At 39.2% G+C, this 27,231-nt stretch overlaps 2 protein-coding genes across 6 annotated transcripts in view; one reads left to right on the forward strand and one right to left on the reverse strand.

Annotated features, from left to right (window-relative positions):
• LOC127650738 (multiple PDZ domain protein-like) overlaps positions 1 to 5,551 on the forward strand; it is a 127,941-nt gene extending 122,390 nt beyond the window's left edge. Inside the window, 3 exon segments of the mRNA XM_052136352.1 lie at positions 2,654 to 2,742; positions 3,045 to 3,168; positions 4,206 to 5,551. Coding sequence (XP_051992312.1) covers positions 2,654 to 2,742; positions 3,045 to 3,168; positions 4,206 to 4,352 — 360 coding nt within the window. The 3' untranslated portion in view covers positions 4,353 to 5,551.
• A 6,473-nt stretch (positions 5,552 to 12,024) lies between these two features.
• LOC127650773 (equilibrative nucleoside transporter 2-like) overlaps positions 12,025 to 27,231 on the reverse strand; it is a 39,258-nt gene continuing 24,051 nt past the window's right edge. For all 5 annotated transcript variants that reach the window (XM_052136434.1, XM_052136410.1, XM_052136416.1 and 2 more), the window contains 5 exons: positions 18,613 to 18,791; positions 18,327 to 18,429; positions 17,237 to 17,322; positions 16,641 to 16,840; positions 12,025 to 14,121 (listed from right to left, as the gene is read on the reverse strand). In XM_052136434.1, coding sequence (XP_051992394.1) covers positions 14,010 to 14,121; positions 16,641 to 16,840; positions 17,237 to 17,322; positions 18,327 to 18,429; positions 18,613 to 18,791 — 680 coding nt within the window. In that variant the 3' untranslated portion in view covers positions 12,025 to 14,009. The remainder of the gene's footprint in view (positions 14,122 to 16,640; positions 16,841 to 17,236; positions 17,323 to 18,326; positions 18,430 to 18,612; positions 18,792 to 27,231) is intronic.

Consider the following 27,231-nt stretch of genomic DNA (forward strand, 5'->3'; position numbering starts at 1 on the left):
ACCATCTCTGCAGCACTCCACCAATCAGGCCTGTTTAGTAGAGTGGCCAGACGGAAGCCCTCCTCAGTAAAAGGCACACGACAGTCCGCCTGGAGTTTGCCAAAAGGCACCCAAAGGACTCAAGTCCATGAGAAACAAAAGATTGAACTCTTTGGCCTGAATGGCAAGTGTCATGTCTGGAGGAAACCAGGCACCGCTCATCACCTTGCTGAGTCTCACATAACTGGGAGACTAGTCAGGATCAAGGGAAAGATGAATGCAGCAATATACAGAGACATCCTTGATGAAAACCTTCTCCAGAGTGATCTGGACCTCAGAATGGGTGCCATCTTCCAACAGGACAATGACCCTAAGCACACAGCTAAGATAACAAAGGAGTGGCTACGGGACAACTCTGTGAATGTCCTTGAGTGGCCCAGCCAGAGCCCAGACTTGAACCCGATTGAACATCTCTGGAGAGATCTGAAAACTGCTGTGCACCGACGCTCTCCATCCAACCTGATGGAGCTTGAGAGGTCCTGCAATGAAGAATGGGAGAAACTGCCCAAAAATAGGTGTGCCAAGCTTGTAGCATCATACACAAAAAGACTTGAGGCTATAATTGGTGCCAAAGGTGCTTCAACAATGTATTGATTAAAGGCTGTGAATACTTATGTTCATGTGATGTTTTTTATTTTTAATAAATTTGCAAAGATTTCAAACAAACTTCTTTCACAATGTCATTATGTTTTATACATGAATTATACATATTGTTTGTATAATTTTGAGGAAAATAATGAATTGAATACAATTTTGGAATAAGGCTGTAACATAAAAAGTGAAGCACTGTGAATATTTTCCAGATGCACTGTACAGTCATCTAAGTGGGAATCCGTGTGATCGTGAATTTTGCGTGATGGACTTCCGGAGTCCAGGAGTTTCCCCTCAAGTTTGGTTAACTTTGACAGGTGAATTTGCCTTGTTGACCAATAGGAAGTTGTTTGGTTTGGCAGTGCCATTTGTGTGGGAAATGCTTTGTACACAGCTACTCTAAAGATTCACAATGGATGAGGCTTTAATTTTAGCAGTGAGTTTATTTTTAAAGGGGTAGTTCACCCAAAACTATAAATTCCCTCATCATTTACTCACCCACCTGCCCCCCCAGATATATATGACTTTTTTCTTCTGCAGAACACAAATGATGATTTTTAGAAGAATATCTCAGCTCTGTAGGTCCATACAATGCAAGTGAATGGTGCCAAAATGTTGACGTTACATAAAGCACATAATGGCATCATAAAAGTAATCCATAAGACTCCAGTGTTTTAATGCATATTTTTTAAGCTATATAATGGGTGTGGGTAAGAAACAGATCAATATTTAAGACATGATTTGCTCGAAATTCTTCTCCCTGCCCAGTAGGGGCGTTATGCATGAAGAATGAGAATCACCAAAAACAGAAGAAGCCACACCTATCTTATAGATTGTGAAGATATTGATTTAACCACTTGAGTTGTCTGGAGGACTTCTATGTTGACCTTATGTGGATTTTGGAGCTTCAAAACTGTGGCACCCATTCACTTGCATTGTATGGACCAAAAGAGCTGAAATATCCTTCTAAACATCTTCATTTGTGTTCTGCAGAAGAAATAAAGTCATACACATCTGGAATGGCACGAGGGTGAGAAAATTATGAGAATATTCATCTTTGGGTCAACCATTCATTTAACTTCACTCTCCCAGAGTATAAAGTGCAGCATGAAAAGAGCTTCTTGATAATTCGTTTTTTCCTAGTTTCACACCCACTCAACATCCGCTCGCACCTTTCAGGGTGCTTCGATTTATAAATGGTTTAAAATCAAATGGTATTGTAGTTGTCTAATTGTTGTACGTAAAATGCACACCAAATCAAAAAGTATTACCCTACCAAGCGCCGAAACTTCGCTTGGTGATAAACAACATGGAATCATGTTTAATAGTGAACAGTCACGTTGTCGTCTTTGCAACCTGAACTTCTTCAGAACGTAGCACGAATGAAACACAACGCAGGTGTTTTGAGACGAGTTTATAAGAAGTTCATTTTAACTTTGTGTCTAAAAATGCGGCGATCCTGTGCATGACGCTGAAAGAAAAACCAGCGATATTCAGCTCAATATTCAAAGACGCCCGTCCAGCGCGTTAACAGTATTTAGAAAAACAGCGCCGATGCACACAAAAGCATGTTTGAACCGCCCCTATCTTGAACCCAATATTGAAGAGCTGAACCAAACCCAGCCAAGACCTGATGGTTTGTCAGAACTCGTCGAGTTTTGTCAGGTTGAAGAACTCTATTGCATGTCTAGAAAAAAATGAATAGTGATTTTGGTATTCAAATAGTGGCACATTGAACGGTAACCAAATGTCGACTATCGGTGTACATCCCTATTCAAAACAGCTAGACAAAGGATTATAGAGTTAAAAAAGAACATACGGGTCTCAAGACGCGTTTTCAAACTTGACACGACATCTTAAAATTGCAGTGTTCTTGCCATATTGTAATGCCTTTGACTTAACTCCAATTGGGGTTGTTTTTTAATAATTAGCCCAATTGACAGCCCAAGTAACTACATGTTCATAAGACACATGGTGGTTTGTTTTGTGCAGTTATGCAGTAATGTGTGAATTGTGTTTGTAGGTAGTTGCTGGTGATTCAACAGTAACTGGCCCTTCATCAGAACAGACAGCAGGACTCACAACCAGCTGCATTTTCCACGACGACCTGGGGTTTGTACATATACAAAAACAACTCTTCCCTGGTCCAAAATGAATCCTCTGCAAACACCAAATCTCAGTTGATTTCCTTTGACAACAAGAAAATATCAGTGGTTGTCCTGACCTTCTAACAACTGTTACCTTAGTTAAAAAGAAATATTTATGGATGGTACATTTTTTCAATTCACCTGTAATTGGCTGGGCAAAAAGTTCATTTTGGACTGAGTTCTTCTAATCATGGCTCTGTTTGATGGAACTAAAATCATGGATTTCATCAGGAAAGTACAATGTTTTACGGTGTTTGTATTCTGCAGTCCTCCGCAGTGTAAGAACTTAAGTTTAGCGAGAGGACCTGACGGACTGGGCTTCAGTATCGTGGGTGGATTTGGAAGCCCTCATGGTGATCTGCCCATCTATGTCAAAACCGTCTTCAGTAAGGTACGATTCCACACACGAATGCCCATTTCCACAGATACTGCAATTTTTTACATTACCAGTCCAAAGTTTGCACCAGTGGTGGTCCATCAGAGGAGACAAGGGAGGCTGGGCCTCATCAAAAATGAACATTACAGCTAAAATAACAGTTTTAATTAAAACTTGATTTAATAAACTTGCATACAAATGTGCACCACAAGCCATAAGGTATTGAACGCCTCACTCGCTTGAGCAATTTGACTGCTTCAATACAGGATGATCCCCATCAAGCCGCCTCGGCGGCCGACACTGAGCATTTTCTGGGATGGGATGTTAAAATAAAACCTGCTAAAATACAGGACAATAGGTGTCCCATTTGGACGTCATCATTTCAGCCAAATACTGGATGTCGTGGCTAAAACGGGACAGTTATCAACCCTAGCAGGAACAAATATTGCTCATGCAACCTCTTACATTTTTTGAATTGTTGTCTGAGAGGAATCTGTTCATATTTTGATACTGCCCTTGTGAAAATGGCACAACGTCTATGGCTAAAATCTCAAGTATGTTGAACACGTGCAAGTTTGCATCGTTACTATGACAACTAATGTGGACGTGCCAGCAAAAGCGTCTGCATTCTTAACAAAAGAATTGGATCTAAAAAAAAAAAAAAAAAACTTCCCTGCAACGTGAAGAAAGCCCAAGGCTCCCTGTTGCCCCAGACAATATTTGAAGTTCCCCCTATATAGGCTTGTGTAAAAAGTGTGTGGCGAGCAGGGTGTGACCGAGTGGTGGAGTGAGGTCAGGATGAACACCTGGGGAAAATTATCTGTTGCTGATTACAGTGTTACAATTAAAAGTTTTGGATATTTACCTGGTTCCCGCTTCCTCCTTCAGTTGAGAGCAAGAGGTCTGTCGCATGTTGGAAGTGTGGAAATGTGAATAACATTAAATAATGATCAAGAATAGGTTGATGTGTCTAAACGTTTGATTGGTAGTGAATGTACAGTGTCCATGAATGCATTATACAAACATAGATGCATGATTTGTTTTTGATGTAGGGGGCGGCGTCAGAGGACGGTCGCCTGAAGCGTGGAGATCAAATCGTTGCTGTTAACGGTCAGAGTTTGGAGGGAGTCACTCACGAAGAAGCCGTCGGTATTCTGAAGAAAACCAAAGGAACTGTGACACTCACTGTGCTGTCATAAACACACAAACATTTTCATCAATGACTCGCCTCTTCTGTGAAACACAAAATATTAGAAGAATGGCACACAGATAGCATATACTAGGCGGTGTCAAGCTCCAAATAGGGCAAAAAAACAAAACCTTAAAACAGTGATTATGACTTATGTGGTATGGACCATATTTTAAGAGCACTAGCGTTAAGCGCAGCACTATGCTTTAAGTCACAAGTGCAAAGTCAGTGGGCATGGCCATGAAGTTTTGGTATTTTCGTGCAAGCATGCGCTAGTCTGCACCCATGGCCACTCGGGCTTTGAACTGGCAGGAAAATTGCGCTTAAAATTAGCGTGGTCACAAATTTTGGATAAGACATAGTGCACTGTCATTGCACATAGTGCTGCGCTTTGCCCAATATTCCAAGTCTTCTGAAGATGCACAATAGCTTTGTGACACTAGATATCATAGAGCTTCAGAAGACTTCAGAAGTCAATGTTATTGGTATCAATATTTAACACATATTGAGGATGAGTAAAGACATGTGAACTTAGAATCTTGTATTAGCACCTATCATGGGTATGGAGTCTTTTTAAACACTGGATTAAACACACGGAGTCTCTGAAATGCCTCTCACACATGCTATGAAACCTTTAAATGAGAATTAAAAAGTCCACAGATTCTAGACAGAGAAAGGACCTCGACACACTTTGCTGTTTATCATTTTATTCATCATTGTTTCATAGAAAGATTTGAATAACTGTAAAATATAAAATGAAAACCTGATACAATTCTAAGCAATAAAGTCCTAAACTGCAATAAAATACTTATTTTTGATGGCTTGCAATATGATGAGGATAATCATAATCATTTTTAATCATGAAGACTGAATTTATCCTGATGTTTAACTTAAAATATTTGAGTAACTGTTTCTTAAAATAAGCTTTTATGAAGAAAGTTGTTTGAAGAGTTTAATGTGTCCATTAGTGGTGAAACTGAAGTGCTGATATTTGTGCATTTTCTATAATTAAACAATGTGTTCTCATTATTTTATTGAGTTTTGCCTTTATGAGAATAAACACCTTTTTTTATCCAAGTAGTCATGTTGCTGGAACACACACACAGTTTGTCCAATTTTAAGTTTTGTTTGTCAATTCAGTTCTGATACATTATTGGGATTCACTCCAAATAAATGAATTAAGATACCTTGAGACTGTTGCTTTTCATTTCAAGACAATCAAGACATGGGGCAAATTGCATCGTCATCTGCCTTCGGACGTCATCATAAAGTCGTAGTCACGCATAAATTCTCACTACAAAATTCCGCGGGCGAAGATGTCGTGTGCACACGTTGAACGTGTATGAAACCAGCAAAACTATAACTGAAACAGACTTTATGTATATACTGTACCCATTTCTCCCCAATTTGGAATGCCCGATTCCCACTACTTACTAGGTCCTTGTGGTGGTGCGGTTACTCACCTCAATCTGGGTGGCGGAGGACAAGTCTCCGTTGCCTCCACTTCTGAGACAGTCAATCCGTGCATCTTATCACGTGACTCGTTGTGCATGACGCCGTGGAGACTCCCAGCATGTGGAGGCTCACGCTATTCTCAGCGTTCCACGCAGCAACTTACCGCAAGCCCCATTGAGAGCGAGAACCACATATCACGACCACGAGGTGGTTACCCCATGTAACTCTACCCTCCCTAGCAACCGGGCCAATTTGGTTGCTTAGAAGACCTGGCTGGAGTTACTCGGCACACCCTGGATTCGAACTTGTGACTCCAGGGGTGGTTGAAACAGCCTTTGTTTAATGCTGCACTTTATACTCAGAGACTTAAGTTAAAAAGAATTCTGTGAAAAACTCACCACTAAAATGATATCCTTGTCCATTGTGAAAATTCCGTGTCGCTGTTTACGGAAAAACGCTCACACAGAGGTCACCGTCAAACCTGTCTAAGTTCACCTAAATAAACGCGATCAATTATTAAAGAATGTAATAAATGCACCAGAGTGCCACGCAAAGCAGTTTTCTTATTTTTTTAAATACACTAAAAGCTTCGAGTAAGCCTCAGGCAGCTGTTATGACTCAATGAGATGGGTATGGGGGGGCCCCGTTGTGGCCCAAGAGGGAAGGGATAATGGAATGATCCATGGGTTGTGAAGGATTTCACTCAGGGCCTCCTATCCTAAGAGCTGGTTGGAACTCGACAGTACAAAACCAGTGGTAGTGTGATTATAACTGCCAATGTAAACAAACTCAGAGAGGAACAAGATCACATTGACCTTTCTGGGGTTGTTCAACAGTGGTTTGAAAACGTCTGTTAACCATCAATGTTGTGATAGCACCATTGATTTTCCCTTATGAAAATGAACCATGGTTTCACTACAGTAACTACCTAGAAAGCAAGGATACATCGATTCAATATCTATTTTTTGTTGTAAAGGTCAGGATCATTCATCAATTAATTTTCAATGTTGAATCAATGTTTATTATTTGGTCGATATATAAGAATATTGTTATGTCAAAAATAGAACATCTATTCATGTTGAAACGAGGTTGACTCATCAACATTAACGGCCCATTTGGTCGCAATCTTAACGTATGTTCGATGTTGAAACTTAGAGAAATTGGAGTTATGCACATGTAGAACATAATTTTCTGGAAGTTTCCAAGCTGCTTAAAGGCAGTTAACTTAGTGCAAGTACACTTCTGACCCACTGGAATTGTGATATAGTCAATTAAAAGTGAAACAATCGGGCTGTAAACAATTGTTGGAAAATGAATTGTCATGCACAAAGTAGATATCCTAAACAATTGGCCAAAACTACAGTTTGCTAATATGAAATCTGTGGAGTGGTTCAAAAATTATTTTAATGACTTCAACCCAAATGTATGTAAACTTCTGACTTTAATTGTATGAACTGAAGTCATATACCGTTGAAGTCAGCCGTTTACATACACTTAGGTTGAAGTCATTAAAACTCATTTTTTAACCACTCCAAAAATGTCATATTAGCAAACTATAGTTTTGGCAAGTCGTTTAGGACATCTAATTTGTGGATGACACAATTAATTTATAAGAATAAGGATACTCTACACCTGCCGACACACTGTGGAGAATCAGGATGCGGAGGCCCATTTACCAGTGAAGTGTCAAGCGGCAAGGCAGAGAAATGTTCACCGGAGCACAGAGTCTTCTCGCTGCCATGAAGATTCTGCCCGCTGACTCGTTTATCGACGGCGAAGGTAGAGGACTCCTAGATAAGAGATGCTCACTGTCTTGAAGAAATTGTGTTTGTGCACCTGATTTTATAGCAGACAGTTTTCATGCTCAAACAACATAGCCAATATTAGAAAATTGGCTTTATTGTAGAGAGGTTTCAACTAGGTCATGTAAGAGGTACTCCCCATATGCGTTACTACGCAATGTTGAGTGTACCGAGTCATAAGGGAACAGTATCCGTGAGCAAAAAACCATCCTTGGGAGATAGCATGGGTCCCACGAGCACAAATGCGGTCCAACGAGCACAGGGCTGTGACGAGTGCTCGCTCGACCCTCTACGTGCTCAACAACACTCGCTCACTCGTCAAGTTGACTTTTGAGGCGGGACAGTGGCTGATGTCTCCACTCCTTTGCTTGGTCACTTTGAATACGGACCATGACATTTGATCAGTTTGATCACTGATACACATAATCTCTTGTTCCATACTCTGGTCCAGCCAGTGTTGTGACCATTGTGGAAAGACGTTTGATCACGCATTGGGGCTTAATGTACAGAAGCGCAACCACACTGGAGAATGAAATATATAAATATATATATATATATATACATGCCCATTTATGCTGCCCAGAGGATGAGCCCTTTAAGCCCTCTTTTTTGGTGGCCTCAAGACCTCTCCAGTAGCATCACCCACAAAACAAAATGTACAACCCCATTCTCCCACTATTTGCATTCCCTTGACAGCAGCGGTGGAGGGCTGCAGAACATGAGGCAGAGGGTAATTATGTCAAAGGACTGGAAAAGGGGTCAATTTTAATAATGAACCAGCCATCCTGATTCTTTTACTAGTTTGTTGTGCAGTTGGCCACTATCTCTTGGAACACACACAACTTTGATGCCTTTATTTGGTTTACATTTGATATCATTTTGTAGATATTGTATTTAATGCAGCCACAAATAACTGTGCTTCAACGCAGTGGAATTTGTGTCATTTTGTGGCACAATTTAGTTCTTTACAAATGTACAAACATGTGCGCATCATGTGCAAACTTCACCCTGTGAAACTCACCTGTGATTGGCTAGATGGTTGCTTAATCAGCCCAAAGTAACAAAATGCAAAGAATAATGTATACAAATCCACCATTTGGACTCGGTATGGGTTTAGCTTGGAAAAGTACAGGGGACATGTCCCCCACATCTGCTAAGCCCTGGGGCGTACTGTTTTTATTGCAGGTCTTCTTTTTCTGTGAGCCCCAGTTGAAGATGGAGAACTTAAAGATTTTGCCATTAACTTGTGCCAACCTGGACAGCCATCTGATCCAGTCCTACCAAACACCACACCAGAGATCTCTCTGCTTTTCTATGGACTGGGGTCTACTAGCAAGTTCTCTCCAGAGTTAGATGTATGCACATACAACTCAGGGATATAAAGAACATAGCCAGAGCAAACAACTTTGTATTCACTATTTTTAGGGTGACATTTCTTGAAAAGTAGCCTATAAAGAGATTTTATATATATATATATAGAGCCATGGTAGGCCTGGCCCACCCAATCAGGACCTTGGCCCACCCTGGCCCCACCCCATAACAACCAATCACAAAATTGGTGCGATGTTCAGTTCAGCTCCAGATTTTCTTTATAATTTTTTAAGTGTAGTCTGTCAAAACAATAGACTACACTCGGGAAACATTTGACAACGAGGAGGACTTCATAGCTGCGGGACTTTTTGCCAATCTGTTTAAACTCACATTGGAAAAAGATAAATACCTTGCTGACATTACGTTAAGTATCCCAGAAAGTACATTGCAAAGTACATTTCCAAAACCATCCAGAATTAAGTGCTTGAAATTGACATCCATGGTTCTGAAAAAGAAATAGGACACTGCTGATTCAGCTGCATTCTGTTTAAAAAGTCATGGCACAAGGGATCGGTGCAACATTGAAAATGTGTCTGTTGTAATCTGCTTTGTGTGCAATGGTGTGCAAGAGGGACATCTCGTTGGCTTGTTAGAACTACAGCAGCTTGATGCAGATTACATCACCACTGAAATATTAAGACACTTGTCTCACTTGTGATGTGTGGGGTGCGAGGCGGTGTTCAATCTTTATTGCAAACAAGGTTGGGCAGGCATATCCCCTACATCCACTGCTATAACCACCACAATTCAAAGTTGTGCCAAAAGATTCTTTGACTTGTCGGGCTCCCTGTACTTTTTTTTTTTTTTTCAGGCATAATTTTGTCTGGCAGAGGTACAGTTGCCCATATCTCAAGAGGCATGACATTTTGAAGTTACCAAATGTGTTGTGGAGAACGAGGAAGTCATTCTTTACATTCTTTCCAAGGTTTCCGATGATGACAATCACTCAGTTGATCTTGCAAAAGAAGCTTCTGGGCTTCTCTCTCAGCTGAAGTGACGTCATTTTGAAGTTGGCAAATTTCTGATTCATCTTCTTGCCATTTTGAAACCAGCCAATGCCATCCTACAGTCTCACCATTTTGATTTGTGCAATACTGCACTGGCACGTTTACTGATGTGCCCTCACCAAAACATCTAAGGACTATTAATCCCTTCTATGCTGACTCTGTCATTTTATCACCTATAGGGCAGGAAGGGCAGTCAGGCTCTGAATGTTCAAGGCGACAGATGTTAAACATTATTGATACAGCTGTATCAGAGATGGAAAACAGGGTTTCCATCATCAAGCCCTCTCATGTTTGATGTCAAAATCCAGCAAATTTCTTGACATTCAACTGCTTGAGTCTTTCTGTAGTCTTGCAGGTGTTGCAAAAAGTGAGCTGCATAGTGAAATTCTTGTTGTCAGACCAATACCACCCAAAAAGCTTCCAACTGATTCTTGCAGGAACACAAAGATGCATTTCCAGGTCTTCAGAAACAGTATGGTCATGGGTGTTTCTACTGCTTCATGGGAGAGCTCATTCACCATTCTGGCAAGAATTTATTCACCATTTCGCCACACAATGCTTCCCGAGAGGGACAAAAATCTTGTACTTTTAGCTCATGAAAAATCTAACACACATGAACTGGACATGGATGAGAATTGGAATTTCACATGGCCCACCCTACTACAAATTGCTGGAGCCGGGCCTGGTAACCATGGTTAAACATGGTTTAACCATGGTTACTGTAGTAAAATGGTTAAGCACAGTCTTACTAGAGTAACCACAGTGAAGACATGGTATTTGTAGTAAAATCACTAAGCACAAAATTATGAATTTATTTTTTACTGTAGTGAAGTCATTGTAAATCTTGTGATGGTTTCCCTTCAAATACCACAGTTGAACTACGGTTACTGTAGTAAAACCATTATTATATTATTGCAATGAATGCAAAACTAATGCGAGTGGGTGCAGAGTATTACAGAGGGAACCCTAAACATATTGTGAGGGGACATAAAACTACTTTGGGGGAAACAAATATAAATAAAATCCCCCTGTCCTTTAAGGGGCTCCATATGTTCAAAACCTTTCTTTTGTGGGACACTTTTGTTGGATTATTCAATCTCATTCACCATTCATTTTATATTAAAAAATAGCCAATTAAAAAAAGGGAATGGTCCTCAATATTTTGGCTTGCATGTCATTTAGTATTTCAAATAATAATATACTTCCAATAGGTTCAGAACAGCATGAGGGTCTGTGTGTGTTCTGCATTCTGTCTGCAGGCTGCTTTGGTTTAACCCACTCAATTGTGTGTTTTCTGCATTGTGGCCGATTTATTGATTTTATTTGACACATTTTAAGTTGCTTTGTTACAGTCGCGCCAGTTTATTTGTTCGTGTTTTGCACTAGAGGTTTTATAGTCCCACCTCTTCATTTCATTGTGTGTGTTCTGCATTGTGGCTGATTTATTGATTCTATTCGACAAATCTAAAGAAAAGGAAAAAAGAAAAGTGGGGGCCTGGGAAGCTCAGTGGCATAGCTACCACCCTTGGAGTTTGCAAAATGCACGCCCCTGGAATCCCAGGGCGTGCTGAGTGACTCCAGCCAGGTCTCCTAAGCAACCAAATTGGCCCGGTTGGTAGGGAGGGTAGAGTCACATAGGGTAACCACCTCGTGATCACTATAATGTGGTTCGTTCTTGGTGGGGTACAGCCTACATACGCGCTATGTCTCCGTGGCAATGCGCTCAAGCTACGTGATAAGATGCGCGGGTTGACGGTCTCAGACGCGGAGGCAGCTGGGATTCGTCCTCAGCCACCCGGATTGAGAAGTCACTACGAGGACTTAAAAACATTGGGAATTGGGCATACCAAATTGGGAGAAAAAAGGGCAAAAATCCAAAAAACGTCTCTCCCATTCATTTGCTATGGTCGGGAACAGCAAAGGTGTCACTTTATTTTCTTTTACGACCATTTAGACTCGTCAAATCAAGTCCATTTTTATTTTATTTTTTGTATGTTCAGATTGCAAGTCTAGGAAGTAACAAACTCTTGTACCATTCAAATTGAGGAAACCATTTTTATTAATTAAACAAAAAAACAAAAAGCTCAGGAAGGTTAAGTTCAGAGTAGGTTGTAACTTGGAAAGCTACGGTTTCAAAGTAGCTTCCCCAACACTGGTTACTACAGTCATGGTTAATACAATATTTCTCTAATTATACCATGTTTTACACTTTTCAGTGAAGTCAACCTACAACTGGAGCTATATTATGCTAGCAATGCCAATGCTAAATCTTTACTGTATTGTTCTGAAGTGAATGAAAATGCAGTATGATATGATGTAAAAAGCAAGCCTATATAAGATTAAAAAAAAAATTTAATTAGGAGTGAACAAACTATAAAAAAAATAAAAAATTCCTAGACCTCTCACACACTGACACCTGTCTTGTATATAACAAATGTTTCCCATTTACAAACACATGAAGTTTCATGGAAAGAGAATCTTTCAATGCATCACATAGCTTCAGATTTCATTTGCTGACATGATGCTGAATTTACAATACAACAAAAGAAATCAGGCACACATTATCAAATACATAACCATTCAATCATTCTGCGTTTACTGGCCAGTTTCAATTAAATAATATCTGCATGTTGATTGCATCACACTTTAATGTGGTCGAACTGATCGGTTGTTCCGACTGTTGTTAAAAAAAGGCTAAATGCAATCGCTTTACACCAATGAGTGCTGATGTCTGCACACATAACATGTACCGCTGAAAATGACAACTTCGTTCTCCAGGTCTCGCCTGCAGGACCATGAGACTGATGAAATGTGAAAATACAATTTTCCCTTGAACACTTGCATATAATAAGCACAAGCTTAAACATGTTGCAGGTTAAATGCGATTTCTACATCAGTTTACATGTGGCTTTATACATTTGTGTGTGCGCGTAATATTTATAAAACCTTGAACAGGTCGCAATTTGATGGCACACATGTATGTGTGTGCATTTTATGCATTGCAGTACACACAAACTCAAACACAATTATGTAAATTTATATAAAAATAAATTACCATAAAATAAATGTAACTATGCCTCCGTCGAAACAACTGAAAATGTCATTTTTGTTCCCTTATATGACTCCGCTTCCAATTAAATACAAAAATGATAAATAAAATCCTTGGGAATACCTAGTGAATATAGCCTCAATCATAAAATCAAATCAAACTAAAATATCAGGCTCTCAATGTGAAGATGTGCATGCTTTTTCAGTCTTATAATAAGAAACAATTGTAGTCCTTATGTAATATTTTACTTCCTTTGAGACGTCAAAGAAAAAGTCTGGTTGTTTTAAATAGTAACTTTAAGCTCTTGACATTATGTACATCATTTTTTAGTACATTTGTTTTTTCTGAAATAGTTTTGCGCTCCCTCGCTGAAACTAACCATGGTTTTACTACCGTGACCATTTTTTAGGCAGAATGATTAGGATTTTTATTGTCATGGTTTTAGTTTTATTCTTTTACTACAACAGTTAAACATGAATGTCATGGTTAAAATATGTTTACTGTAGTAAAACCATGGACATTTTTACAAGAGATGAATAAAGGTATTGTAAGGGAAGAAAAAACTTTGTGAGGAAATTCATGAAACGGATTCATGAAAGATTAATACAGAAAGCTCATGTTTCATGTATAAGGCCCATCTTTACAACAATAAAATTGTGGTAACCATGTATTAGCCACCACGGTCATCAATAATAATTTAACAAAAGGCTTCTGAAAGCTTGGAAACTATGTTTCCAATAGTACATTATTCTTTCACCAGCGGTCCCTTTAACTAAATGTCTGTAAAATGCCAATATTGTATTCACTTTATTTAGTCCCTTTAATAGAGCAGACTTTTTTTAAGCTGCCAAATATATGAAGTTCTGCTCCGTCATTATATTAATTCAGCTTTTTTGAGTAAACAACATGAGAACTGATTTTCAGCAGACAGCGCTGAAAGCTGGCTGTATATTTGAGATGTATGTGTGTGTGTTTATGTGGTGTCAGACTATGAACCGTAGAGGGAATGAGAAACCGGCTCCCAAAGACAAACCCAGAGCCAGAAAAAATGTCATTAATGCGCCAGCCGTCTCCCCATCTTTCGGGTCCACGAGCCTCACAGAGAGAAAGAGAAAATAAATCAGAATTACATTTGTGGAATCTCATTTTGTGCATTTGAGATGGTGCATGTATGTGTGTGTATGTGTGTGCGCACACGTTTAACTATAAACTGTAAGTAAGCTAAATCGGACCAAACTTTCCTTTAGGACAGTCTCTTAATCGAAAAAAGCGATTCATAAATAAAAAAAAATATTTTAATGGCTGATGCCAATATCTAGAGAGCAGGGGTGGCCTATATCAGGGCTATTCAACTACTTTCTTGTGGGGGGGACCAAAATATTATTTTGGGGGAACGTCGCACTGGGCACCCCAGCTTGAGTTGGACGCATCCGTTGCACACTTTGCATCCGGCCACTTGGCTGAACGCAACACCCTTCTCGTAGATCGAGGGTTTTCTCCAAATAGTTAGCACGGTTAGACGACATCACGTGACTAGGAAACATAAGCAACTGCATCCCCACATGTGACGAGGCACTCAAGTTGACCAAGCACTAGAGTGGCCTTGTTATTTAACAAACCCAAAGGGGTGACAAGCAGCCACCATCAACCCCAGCATCTGCTGGAACTTGTCGCAGCGGTTCGGCTACCCCCAGCTTGAATTCCTGAGTGTCTGGTACAAGTGCGTAAAGTCCAGTACGGGCCACAGCGCACCTTCTTTAGCGACAAGATATGAATGGCTTTAGAAGCATGTCTGGGCAGTGTACACAGGCATACACTATCTCAACTTTGGTGAGGAAATATTGCACATCTGAGAGTCATGATGGTGGATGGAACGCCATTCAAGTGAGGCGGTCAAACTCAATTGTGCTCAATATCCAGCTGGATACCCCGGGAAGGTGGTGCATTCACATGGGCTCCCTTGTGACTGCCTGCATCGTGGCGCCAACCCTGAACGTGGCTTTTTTGACAGAGCTGGTTTTATGCCTTGTGCAACTGCAAACCTGCTGCGCTACAATCTAAAAGATAGGAATCTCTTGGTGAAAGCACTCATGGAGTCACCAAAGAGCCTCTGCTTTGACAGTCGAGCAACACAGATTTGTCCTTGTTGCATGTCTCTGACATATTCAGCCAGAGATGATACACAGTGGACACCAGGCTTTCCATTAGAACTGCCAATAGCTTGGGCAGTGATCTTGGTAGCTCGGAGCAGCAGATTTGTGGCATGGCGCAGCTCTATGAAGTACTCTGTATACTTTCATCCATGTCCTTTTGTAGGTCTGCTTTGTAGGCCTTTTTTCCACCATAGTGTGCAGGGCTAAACCTGCTTGGCCCGCAGCAGCATGAGCCTTAACCACTAATGAAGATGCAAGCAAACATGGCTTGGATTTATGCAGATTTCCATGCTGTTTCTCGACCACCCGGGCAAGAATCACCATTAACTCCGACTCCGATGCAGACCTTGCATGGTTTTCCACCCTGCAGGGGGAGGTACCAGCGAGCTCATAGGCTGAGAGAGACCAGGTCTAACCAGAGGAATCGCGACCATGTCATCATCACCGGCAAATGTGATCACACCATGCGCCAATGGTGGGTTGCAGAGCGTCACAGGTGAACTGAATGGTGAAAACATTGTCAAGCAAATTGCTCTTATGGTTTCTTTTCACTGAAAGAAACGGTTCAGCAATTGCAAACACTGAATTGTTAAAGGAAATGCTGGTCGTTGGAGCACAAACAGGGAGAAGAAAATAATTAACTCGCTTTTGAGGTGTGCAGCTCAAACATCAAAGCGATGAGTCAGGCTTGCAGAGGAAGAGAGATGTTATAGCGATGCTGAAGAGAGATTCTCTTGTGCTCAAGATGCTATTGTTGATGCCATGCCACGATGGTGCACGCAAAAGGGACAGAGCGCCATGTGCCATCTGCCAGTTAGATTGGCATGATTCTAAAGGGCTTCAGAGATCATCTATCTTGAGAGGACTTCCCATAGTGCCAGCTACTGTAGCAGCATCGAAATGAGCAACTTAAAAGGAAACCCATTTCAAACTGAAAAGATGCACTATATTGCACATCTGAAAGATGTAATCCTCAGTGAACTACCTTAGTAGATCAGCTCGGTCATTTTTAAGCGAGAGCCATTACGTTTTTTTATAAAGAAACTTGCATGCTAGCACCCCTAAAAATGGTAAAAGTTTTATTTTTATGGGGTTGTACACCACCTCCACCATTCGGGTGCCCACCGATTAAAAAATAGTTATCAACGGCATACATCATTGACTTGAGCCTAGGCTGGAAGATACACCATGTATAGACAACGTTAGTATATAGAAAGCTTGAATAAAGCCTAGGCTACATTCAGAGAAGTTGCATAATAAACATTGCCCTTTCTAATCTTCCCTTTTTGCCAGTTGCATCTGTTTTTACGAAGACCAATCTGCAAACTCATTAATGCCGCTTTGTTTGACCCCCTTTAAGATTAGGCTTTGTCTATAGTGATAATACGTTTCTTTATATAAAAACAACAGAAGTCTAAGATATGCCCTCATTTAGATTAGCATGTGTGTGTTTGTACTTACTGTGGTGCATAAGTCATGGACAAACACACACAGTATCCGCTGGACACAGAGAAGAACACCATGATGGTTGCAAAGATCACATCATTTGAGAAGAGCACTGGAAGCAAGTGCCTCTCCTGAACATTACACATCATGAGCAGAGGGACAAAGATTAAACGAGAAACGACCAATGCTGGGAACCAGCGACTCTCTTTTGGGGGCTGCAAGAGAATATAGAACATGAGAGAATAATCATTATGCAAGACATTGCTCTGAAATGATGATATATAAAAAGGCGCATCACACGGAGCGCGGATTTTTAACAACCAGATTGAAATATTGTTTTTACCAATGTGTTGAGCTCATATAGGGTACTGAATGTACTCTGACATATGTGTTAGACATCCTTTACCAACCCCCCCCATATCACTATAAAAACCTTCACAAGTGCAAAATTGTTGCCCTGTAACAAAGCAACATCTTTTTGTTGCAGAGGTAAGGTTTTTCCAGAGACCAACATATATTCGCACTCAATGTGAATAGTTTTGTTGTGAATTGTCAATGCGCTCATTTAGGAATGAATTAAATGATAAAATAAAATTTAACAATTCACTCACCCACTGAACTAGTGATGTAACCGTTCTGCCAATCCAATCCATCAGATTAAAGATGAGAAAACAGCAAACAGGTATAAAGTACCGTTCTGAGAGACAAGAGAGAGGGAGATTATTGTGATGTGTCCATGTATGTGAGAATTATTGCCAATGTTTCTCATGTTTAAAGGATGTTTAGATATTTTTACTCCAAAACAAGACAATGATTAAGCAACAATTTTTATAAAATCATATAAGCACATGCAATATTCATGCTCATGTCTGTATTATCCCCCAATTTCCTAATTTGCTGTTCTATTAAATGCAGTGAGTAGTGTATCAATACTAGTGCCTGGATGGCAATTTGCATATGGAAATGATATGCAGATCAGGTTATGCACAGTAAAAACAGGTGTTATATGCTCCATTTATTTTTATTTCCATTATGAGATGGGGTGGGGAATAAAGCATGAGTTTGTCCGCACACTCTTTATATAACTGGGATTTATAAAGTGAACTTTGCGCAGGTTCTGGTGTGCATAAGGTTTTAGAAATGGGAAAACCTTTGTGCGTACAATGACTTAAGAATTTCGTTTTTTATACAGTATGAGGCCTTATGTGATTAACAAATCACTTGTATATCCTATATCAACACAAACTGCACTTATTTTAATTATGTAGTCAACCAGCATAGCATGAGCGGATCACTTTTCTAAAGACGTACCCATGTACACACGCTTCAACGGATGCTTTTGGAGTGTTTCATTTTAGTTGCACAGTGAAAAACAGAGTTTTTAGATCACTGTGTCAAGTTAAATGTGGTTCGAAACATACAAAAACATCTCGAGATCCCTGCATTTGGAACTGATGCACGTTGCCGAAACAGCTGGTGTTTTGCTTACTGCCCCCTGCTGAAAACAGGTTGTACTTAAAGCTTGAATTGCAGGAATATTCCAAATTACGTTCTTGCACTGAATTAACACGTTAAATCGACAGCACTAGTTTTTACAGATGTACATTTTGTCCCTGTTTTTTCTGTTAGGTTTAGGGTGGGTTAGGATTAGTTTAAAGTAATTTAAACATGTGCGAGAGACTGTGTTCATGTGCTTCATACCCCATTTTCCTTCATAAACGGTCTTCACATCCACAGTAATAGCAGGAAACACGGACAGTGTTACTGTAAATACAAACGTCACACAAAACGCCATAACCCCGATCTACAGAAAAACAGAGAGTGAGAAAACAAGACTTTATTTAACATTGAATACCACCGAACAGACTGTACGTCTAACCCTGACAGCCTTATTTTTAATTGTGAAAAATCAAATAAGGCATCTAAAATAACAGTCTGTTCATTCAAATACATTGATTAAAGGGCGAATGTTGGAGTGGAAATACACCTTTTTGAAGACTTCCAGAACGGAGCTCTTCTCAACAGACTCGTTCTCTGGCTGCAGCGCGAGGAAGGCCTGTCTCCCGCCCTCCTCTTCACACACAGAGTTAACATCTCTGTTAGGATTCCCGTTTACCACAGAGCCATTCGGACCATCGCTCGCCATCCCAGAGCATTCCACAGCATCTGCAGGAACATACTGATCTTTACACTTGTTGAATGTTCTAATTCAAGTTAAGCTCAATAGACAGCATTTGTGGCATACTGTTGATTACCATTGAAACTAACTGAAACTCGTCTCTTGTTTATAAAAATGTATATGGCATAATGCTTGAATATAGTAGCAAACAAAGTCACAAGAGCTCAAATCAGTGCCATTGATTTCAGAACACACAAATTAAAATGATGTAACAATTTTCTTCTGTGAAAATCCTATGACTTCTATTTCTTCATTTATTATTGGTTATTTGTATGTTTTTGTGTTATTACTATCCTTTTTTTCCACCTTCAGTCCTTTCATCTTTTACATTGTTGTCTATTTAAATTCTGGTCTTATCTCTCTCAACCACTTTTCTTGTGGCGATATCCTAAATCTGCACAAAGTCATGGGCTCATATAGTCCAGAGTAAAAGGCAAAGTTCAGTGATGCTTGTTTGTTCAGTTGACTGATGCAGCATAGCATAATAAGTATTTTCTTTTTTTAAATGGTGTCTTTACCCATGTTCAATTTTATTTGATTTTAAGGAAATTGCTTACTATAAAATATTTGCTGTGATAAAATGGAAAATACAGGAACTTTCCATCCAGTGTAGCGAATGGGTGCTGGACCCAGCAGCCCTTGCACTGACCTGTGCAGTAATTTAACATGTCTGTTAATATTGCCTGCAACCTCACCAGCCAGAAAAGAATTTGGTTATGCAAGCAGATATTAGTTTTTATTCCTACAAAAAAAAAAAAAAAAAAAATTCCCCATGTCCTCTTAATGTTACTAATGTGTTTGTTTCAGAACGTTCAGCATAAGCCTATTTTTGGTTGTGAAGGGTGGGTAGAGTTACGTTGGGTTAACCTCCTCGTGTTCGCTATAATGTGGTTCTCCTCTCGATGGGGTGCATGGCGAATTGTGTGTGGACGCCACGGAGAATAGCGTGAAGCCTCCACAAGTGCTAGGTCTCCGTGGTAACACGCTCAACAAGCCATGTGATAGGATGCACGGATTGACTGTCTGAGACACGGAGAGAACTGAGATTCGCCACCACAAGGACTTCAAGCACATTGGGAATTGGGCATTCCATAGGAGGATTTTCTATTTTTGAAAACTTCTCGGGAGAGTAAACCATCTCCATTTTAAGACAATTTTTCTGTGGACAGATGAATAGCCAAGCACTTCAAGATAACTTTGTAACCCTTTCCAGCTTCATGCAAAGCAACAATTCTTGATCGTAGGTCTTGGAGATGTCTTATTTGGTGAGCAATGGTCCACGTCTTGTGAATAACAAATTCACAATGTTTGAGCGCTTTTTAGAAGTCAAAGTAGCTCTAACCCAAACCTCCAATCTCGTTTCATTAATTGGATGCCAGGTTTGCCAACTCCTGACTCCAATTAGCTTTTTTTGACGTCATTGGCAATACAATATTTTGGGTTTTTTTGGAACTCATTGGAACTTAGATGAGAATCAAGACAGATTTTCAGACAAGTTTACACATAAATGCAGGTAATTCCAAAGGGTTCACATCCTTTTTCTTGCTACTGTATATTCTGATTCAACATATTTGTAGATTATTGTAGTTTGCCTTGGTTGCATCATTCGCTGAAGAGCTTTTTTGTCATGCTGTGTTTGCCACGATTCTCTGATTGGTGTACCATTTCCTTTCTGGATCATGGTGGGTAGTGCAGTTCCAGACCGCAAATACTGCTATTAAACACCTTAATTGAAATAAAGATGGATATAACATGGACTGATGACTTCAGCAGAAGCATATCCTGTACTAAAAAAGAACCACCTCATAACTCACGGTAATCCTTTAAAGATTTCCAAGTTATCGTTAAAAATCAATTCCCCTATGGGAAAAATGAATGGGATTTTTGATTACAGAACCAGACTTGTTCTGACTTATAATGACCACACATCCGGGGATAAAGTAACTCAGAATTTCACGGGTCATGTGGGCTACTTTAACAGGGTTACCAGCATGTTTCATGCCGCTGTCCCTACACACAAACATAGCCAAATGCCTAAAAATGGAGGACTTCAATATTAATTTCAACATGTATGGTGAAAATAAAAACATTTCATTGATGGATATAAGACTCTCTAGTCGAAATAAAAAAAAAAGTAACTCTGATGAACCATCAAATACGAGACACAAAAAGCTTAAGCTTAAGATTAAAGAAACAACAGTAATTACAGGCATATAATGAATTGATATCTTTTATGAGTACGGAGATCTTTATAGGTGAACAGTACCGATAATTCTAGAAATCGTACAAATAAAATGTTCCGTTTAACTACGTGAACGCATTAATGCGAAGATTATATTTTTCAAACACTATGTCAAGTTGGTAAGAAGAAATGTCTTCTCGAGATAAGCAGACTTTGACTTGGTCACATGATTCTCAAAACTACAATACCGCCAATGACATCAATAGACAGAACACAACATAGGCTATCTTTTCTCTCATGGATGATTCAGACCTCAGTGGGACGCAGGCCTTATCCAGCCAGAACTTGATAACAATAACTATTGAATTTATTCAACTCATCAATAGGTTGAAGAGACAAGGGTAAATCCACACCTTCACTATATTCATTAGGGATGTCCCGATCCGATACCTAGATCGGTATCTGCTTCGATATTGACGTTTTTAGACGGATCGGGTATCGGTCTGACGAGCCCGACCCAAATCCGATACTCTGTGTTAGTCATGTTCGTTACGGTCAAGCTTAAAAACAATGACATAAAACAACTGTTAAAACACCATTAAAGCGGTTCATATGACTCGTGCATTTTATTCAAAGCCACTTGAAGACACGCGATAGCTCTGTGAATTGCAATAGGCTGTGTTTAATAAGTAAACATTTAAATGCACGCGCAGCTTCAGCCCATTAGTGAATGGTGCTTCGGTTTACACACACACACACACACACGCGCACGCGCACACGCACGGCTATTTATAGCCTTCACACGTGCACAATATTTGAGCGCTACAAACGAACATCTCAGATGTAGATGCTCAGCAGTTCGGTTCACTTATAATATGGACTTAGAACGGCACTGGAGGTGCATTTAACCAGAATATAAATAAGAAGCGAATTAAACTGTGAATAAAAAGGGTGAGGGTTTAAAAGTTAAAGCTGTCATGGAGAGACTCACAGCAGAGATATGAACTCTGCAGAGTTTGAGCAGAGGATTGAAACAGTGATGTAAACATTGTGAGTAAATCCAGTTAAGCAGAGTGGCAAACAGCAGGTAAGTAATATCTAGACAGTGTATAGACACGATGAAAGAGATAACTTACAACAATTTTATGATACTTGCAGGCAATAATGAAGACACATGTTTGACATAGTATTTCTGAGACTCCAGAACTTTCTACTATCGATGAGAACAGGCACAGAGTGTGAAAGTGTGTGTGTGTGTGTGTGTGTGTGTGTGTGCGCGAGAAAGCGGGGTATTTATGCAGTCATTGATTAGCCACTAATGATATGCAGGTGCGTGTAATCAGAACTCAGGAGTGCCAGTATCCAGTATGCTAGTTAATAATAAAGTGTTTCTTAATAAGCTATACATTTATATTGAAATAATGTGTAGTTCAAGGTTTGTGTTTCTTTACATATTAAAGAGTACACCCAATTATTTCCACACAATAATGTAAAGATATTATAAACTGATTATGCAATAAAACAACACTGGTATCGGATCGGGATCGGCCAATACTGAGATTTCCGTTATCGGAATCGGAAGTGGAAAAAGTGGTATCATGACATCCCTAATATTCATATTTACTGTATAGGGTTAATCGATCTCAAGTTGTCAAACATGGGTTGCTTGACCATTCAAGATATCTACAGAGGACAAAGCATGGGTTCCCATGAGCAATGCTCTCAGAAAACTGACACCTGCCGAACTGACTACTGCCACAACACTTCAGAGAGGCTGAGTGAAGAAATCTCACAGCTTCTAATCAAACATGTAGCTTGGAATTGTGGAATGTCAATCCTACACATAATAAATTGTAAAATACTGATAATTTGTATTATTTGTAATGCTTATAATATATCTGTCCATTCTCAAAACACATAAATAAAGTAGGTTTCTCCCCAGATTTTTGCAACCAGAGGAATCTCAAACTCAAATTTCTGTGAAAATGTCAGGTTCCTATCTGGTCCCCCACCAGAGATAATCAACACGAAACTGAGGGGAAATGTTAAAAACAGCACTTTTTTTTAACAAGTCTCAAACCTGAAATGTTCTGCAATCACACTATACTTACCTAGCTGTTCCTGTTGTTGACGGCACACTGCATGAGTGTCTGTAGCTTACTAGCCTTCTTAGCATTGCTTATTCTTATAAATTCATCAGTTTTTCCTTTGCCATTTTATCACTGCTTTGTGTTTTTCTACAGTTTCATCTCTGTGTATTATACCACATGCACCTGTTTCTCTCTTGGATTTTTATTTAATTTTTTCAGCATGTCTACATCTCGCGTCTCGACTGAGTGCATTTGTTTTCTCCAGTGTTTTACAAGGATTATTGCATCAATCTCAAACATCTGCCAATTAGGAACCCCACTGATCCCTCGTCACTCAAGAACAACCATAGTAACTAAAACAACAACAAACAACTGCGGTAAGTCATGGCATACGCTCATGTTATTGCTTCCTGCGTTACATGCAACATGTTTACTATAGCTTCTTCCATCAGCAGTGAGGGGTTTACATGTGATAAATGTAAGGAATTAGTCAGGCTGACGGAGACGGTTAAAGAGCTAAAGGCACACATCCGAACACTAGTGGAAGTCAGTGAGCAAGTGAAGCCGGTAGATACTGTTTTGGATGCGGGTAGAACAACGAGCAACACACACACACACACACACTTTTGTTCCGGCTCTTGATCAGGGGAATTGGGTGACGTCTCGGCAGCATACTTGCTCAGCAAAGCAATACCTCTCCCCACTCAGTGATGCACCCACTGAGAATCATATTGAAAGAGCCCTAATAATTGGTGATTCTATTGTATGGAACATGGAAATAGAGAGTCCATCCACATTGTTAAATGGATTTCGGTGGCTCGAGTATCTGACATCAGATCAAATTTACAAGTGATGGCTAATCCTAAACTTTGATTTTCCGAAAATTGTTATTAAATGTCGGCACTAATGATGTCTGGCTTTGGCAGTCTGAGATCACTCGAGATAATGTTAAAGAGGTTGTGTGAACTAGCAAAAAATATGTTACACTGTAATATGCTAGGGCACCCTCCCTGCAAGTAGATTATTGTCACTGAACGACTGGATGTCTGAGTGGTGTCTGGAGAATAGCATAGGATTTATAAACCATTGGAAGAGTTTTTGGGGTAGACCTGACCTTCTAAAGAGAGACAGACTCCATCCCTCCAGGGAAGGTGCCACTCTCCTCTAGTAATTTGGCTCATGGCCTTAACTGGGACCCAGGTCAGGAAGCAGACAAACTGGTTAATCCGAACATCTGCTACCTGTCTTGAGACGTCACAAACTACAATACAGAGACTGTATCACCGAGATATCATACAGAGACTGTGTCTGTTCCACAAACTACCAAACACAAAACCCTCACTAAATAATTTAGAAAAAAATCTATTATAGTCAAACTTTTACCATTTTTACAAATTACGATAAACATATCATGGTAGGGCAACTTAACATTAGATCTCTTTCTACCGAAGCACTAATTGTAAATTAAATTATTACAGATCATAGTTTGGATGTGCTCTTTTTGACTGAAACCTGGCTTAAACTGGATGAATATATTAATTTTAAAGAATCTACTCCCTCAGGTTAATGATATAAACATGAGCCTCGTCTGAAGGGTCAAGGAGGTGGTTTTACTACAATTTACATTTACATTTTTGGTGTTACTCAGGACAGAATACAAGTTTAAGTCTTTTGAACTAATAATGCTTAAATGTAACCCTGTCAGATACAAATAAAAAAAATATATGTCTTATGCCCTTGCTGATTAGATCACCCGGGCCGTATTCTGATTTCCTTGGCGATTTGCACGTTTTCTATCAGATCTAGTAGATAATGTGGATAGGCTTTAATTGTTGGTGACTTCAACATTCACACAAATAATGAAAATGACACATTGGGATTAGCATTTATCGATATTCTCAACTCTCTTGGAGTCAGACAAAATGTGACAGGATAATAATATGCTAGATTTAATTCTGTCATGTGGATTGATGTTGATACTATAGAAATTCTGCCACAGAGCGATGACATGTCAGATTATTACCTCGTCTCTTGTATGCTCTGATCAGCTAATGTCACTCAATCTACACCTCACGTTCAGGTAGAACTATTCTTTCGACCACAAAAGATAGCTTCACTAATAATCTTCTATATTTATCTCATATACTCCATAAGCCAGAAAGTCTAGAGGAACTTCCTTTAATAACAAAAAATATAAATACAGTCTTCTCTAGCACGCTTGATGGTGTTGCCCCAATTAATTAAAGAAAAAAAGCCCCACACCATGGTCCTCATGCTCTCAAGAGATTAGCTCGGAAAATGGAATGCAAGTGGAAGAATACAAAATTAGAAGTATTTTGCAGTGCATAGAAGTATTTTACAGTGCATGGAAGGATAGTGCCTGTGGCTACAGACAGGCACTAAAAGCTACCAGGTTAGCATACAGTACTGTGAAAAAGTCTTCACAAAAGCATTAGATGGATATTTATACCTTCAGCTTTAGGGTCTGAACATCGTGTCAGTCTGAGATTACATAATGAGACAGAGGTGGTTGAGACAGCCTAAACAGATAGAATAATTATGGCAAAATTGTCCAAGAAGCTTGGAACATCCTATCTGCCAACTATCAAGAAAAACTGTGTCCAGGTGTACCTAGGAGAATTAATGCTGTTTTAAAGGTAAAGGTGGTCACACAGAATATTGATTTAGCCTTTTTATATTTACTGGACTTTTTGAAATTAAGTGATAAATGAAAACTATTTATATATTTTTATTATTATTTGAAGACATCCACTCTATACAACATTTTTCACAAGTGCCTAAAACTTTGGCACAGTACTGTATTATTAGCAAACTCATAAAAAATATCCTCAACAATCCTAGGTGTTTATTCAGAACTGTAGCTAAATTGGTTGGGAATAAAGCCTTGACTGAACCAGATATTCCATCGCAGCACAATAGTAATGATTTCATGGATTTCTTTACTGATAAAATGGAAATCATCAGAAATAAAATTGAAATTATGTCACAGTACCTCAGAAAATAGTGTCTCAATTTTCCTCACGAGCAACTTCAGTCCTTCGCTGTCATAGGTCATGAAAAGCTAACAAAACTCATAAAAAAATCAAAAGCCACAGCATGCATGTTAGATCCAATACCAACTAAGCTCTTAAAAGAGGTATTCCCTGTAATATCAGAACCTCTTAATATAATTAACTCCTCGCTATCCTTAGGACATGTCCCAAGAAACTTTAAAATCAAACCGCTTGAGAAACCACAGCTTGATCCTGGAAAATTGGTTTATTGTAGATCAAATTCAAATAATAAAAAAATAATACAAAAGAGATTATCCTCCCAACTATGTTAATTTCTACAGAGAAATTATATATGAAAAATTTCAGTCAGGATTTAGGCCCCATCACAGTACAGAGACTGCACTTATCAGATACAAATGACTTGATCACAGCTGCATTTCTCTTCAAGTGCTTTTTGATCTTAGTGCTGCTTTCGACAGCATAGATGACGAGATTCTCTTGAATAGGCTTAAGAATTATGTTGGCATTTGTGGACTTTAGGGCTGCACGATATTGGAAAAAACTGAACATTGCGATAATTTGTTTTTCTGCTATCTATATTGTGATATGAAAAAATATAGGATGAATTCAATAGATTACTTGAATAGCTCCATTTGAGAAGAAATTATTATTCTAGAACGATTGGGGTGATTTTTTTAAAACTGCATCTTAATGGAAAATTACAATTAAAAAAGAAACTTAAAATGAGTTTTTACTTCAACTTATTTTGGGTAGTTTATTTTATTATAATAATTAATACACTGTTAAATATAAAAGGAACCATTGTGAATTAATGTAATACTCTTCTATCAATTAAGGCTAAAGTCAATGATCTAACATGTTACGATATTAATAATGCATGTTGCTTATCCTAAAATAAAAGGGTCTCATTCGTGAATGAAGTGTGGTGTCTAGAAGGGATCCAGGAGATTACAGGAGGCTTTATCTCTGTTTCACACTAAGAGCATTACACGAAGGAGGAAGTTTCATTATCATAATAGAGAATTAATGTGAATGACAAAATAAGTCATTTAACATTTTATTACATTACAAACCTCTTTTTTGGAAAATATAAAAGTAAACAATAAACATCTTTTAATTT

Source organism: Xyrauchen texanus, chromosome 1 (assembly GCF_025860055.1).
Source record: "Xyrauchen texanus isolate HMW12.3.18 chromosome 1, RBS_HiC_50CHRs, whole genome shotgun sequence".
Classification (NCBI taxonomy): domain Eukaryota; kingdom Metazoa; phylum Chordata; class Actinopteri; order Cypriniformes; family Catostomidae; genus Xyrauchen; species Xyrauchen texanus.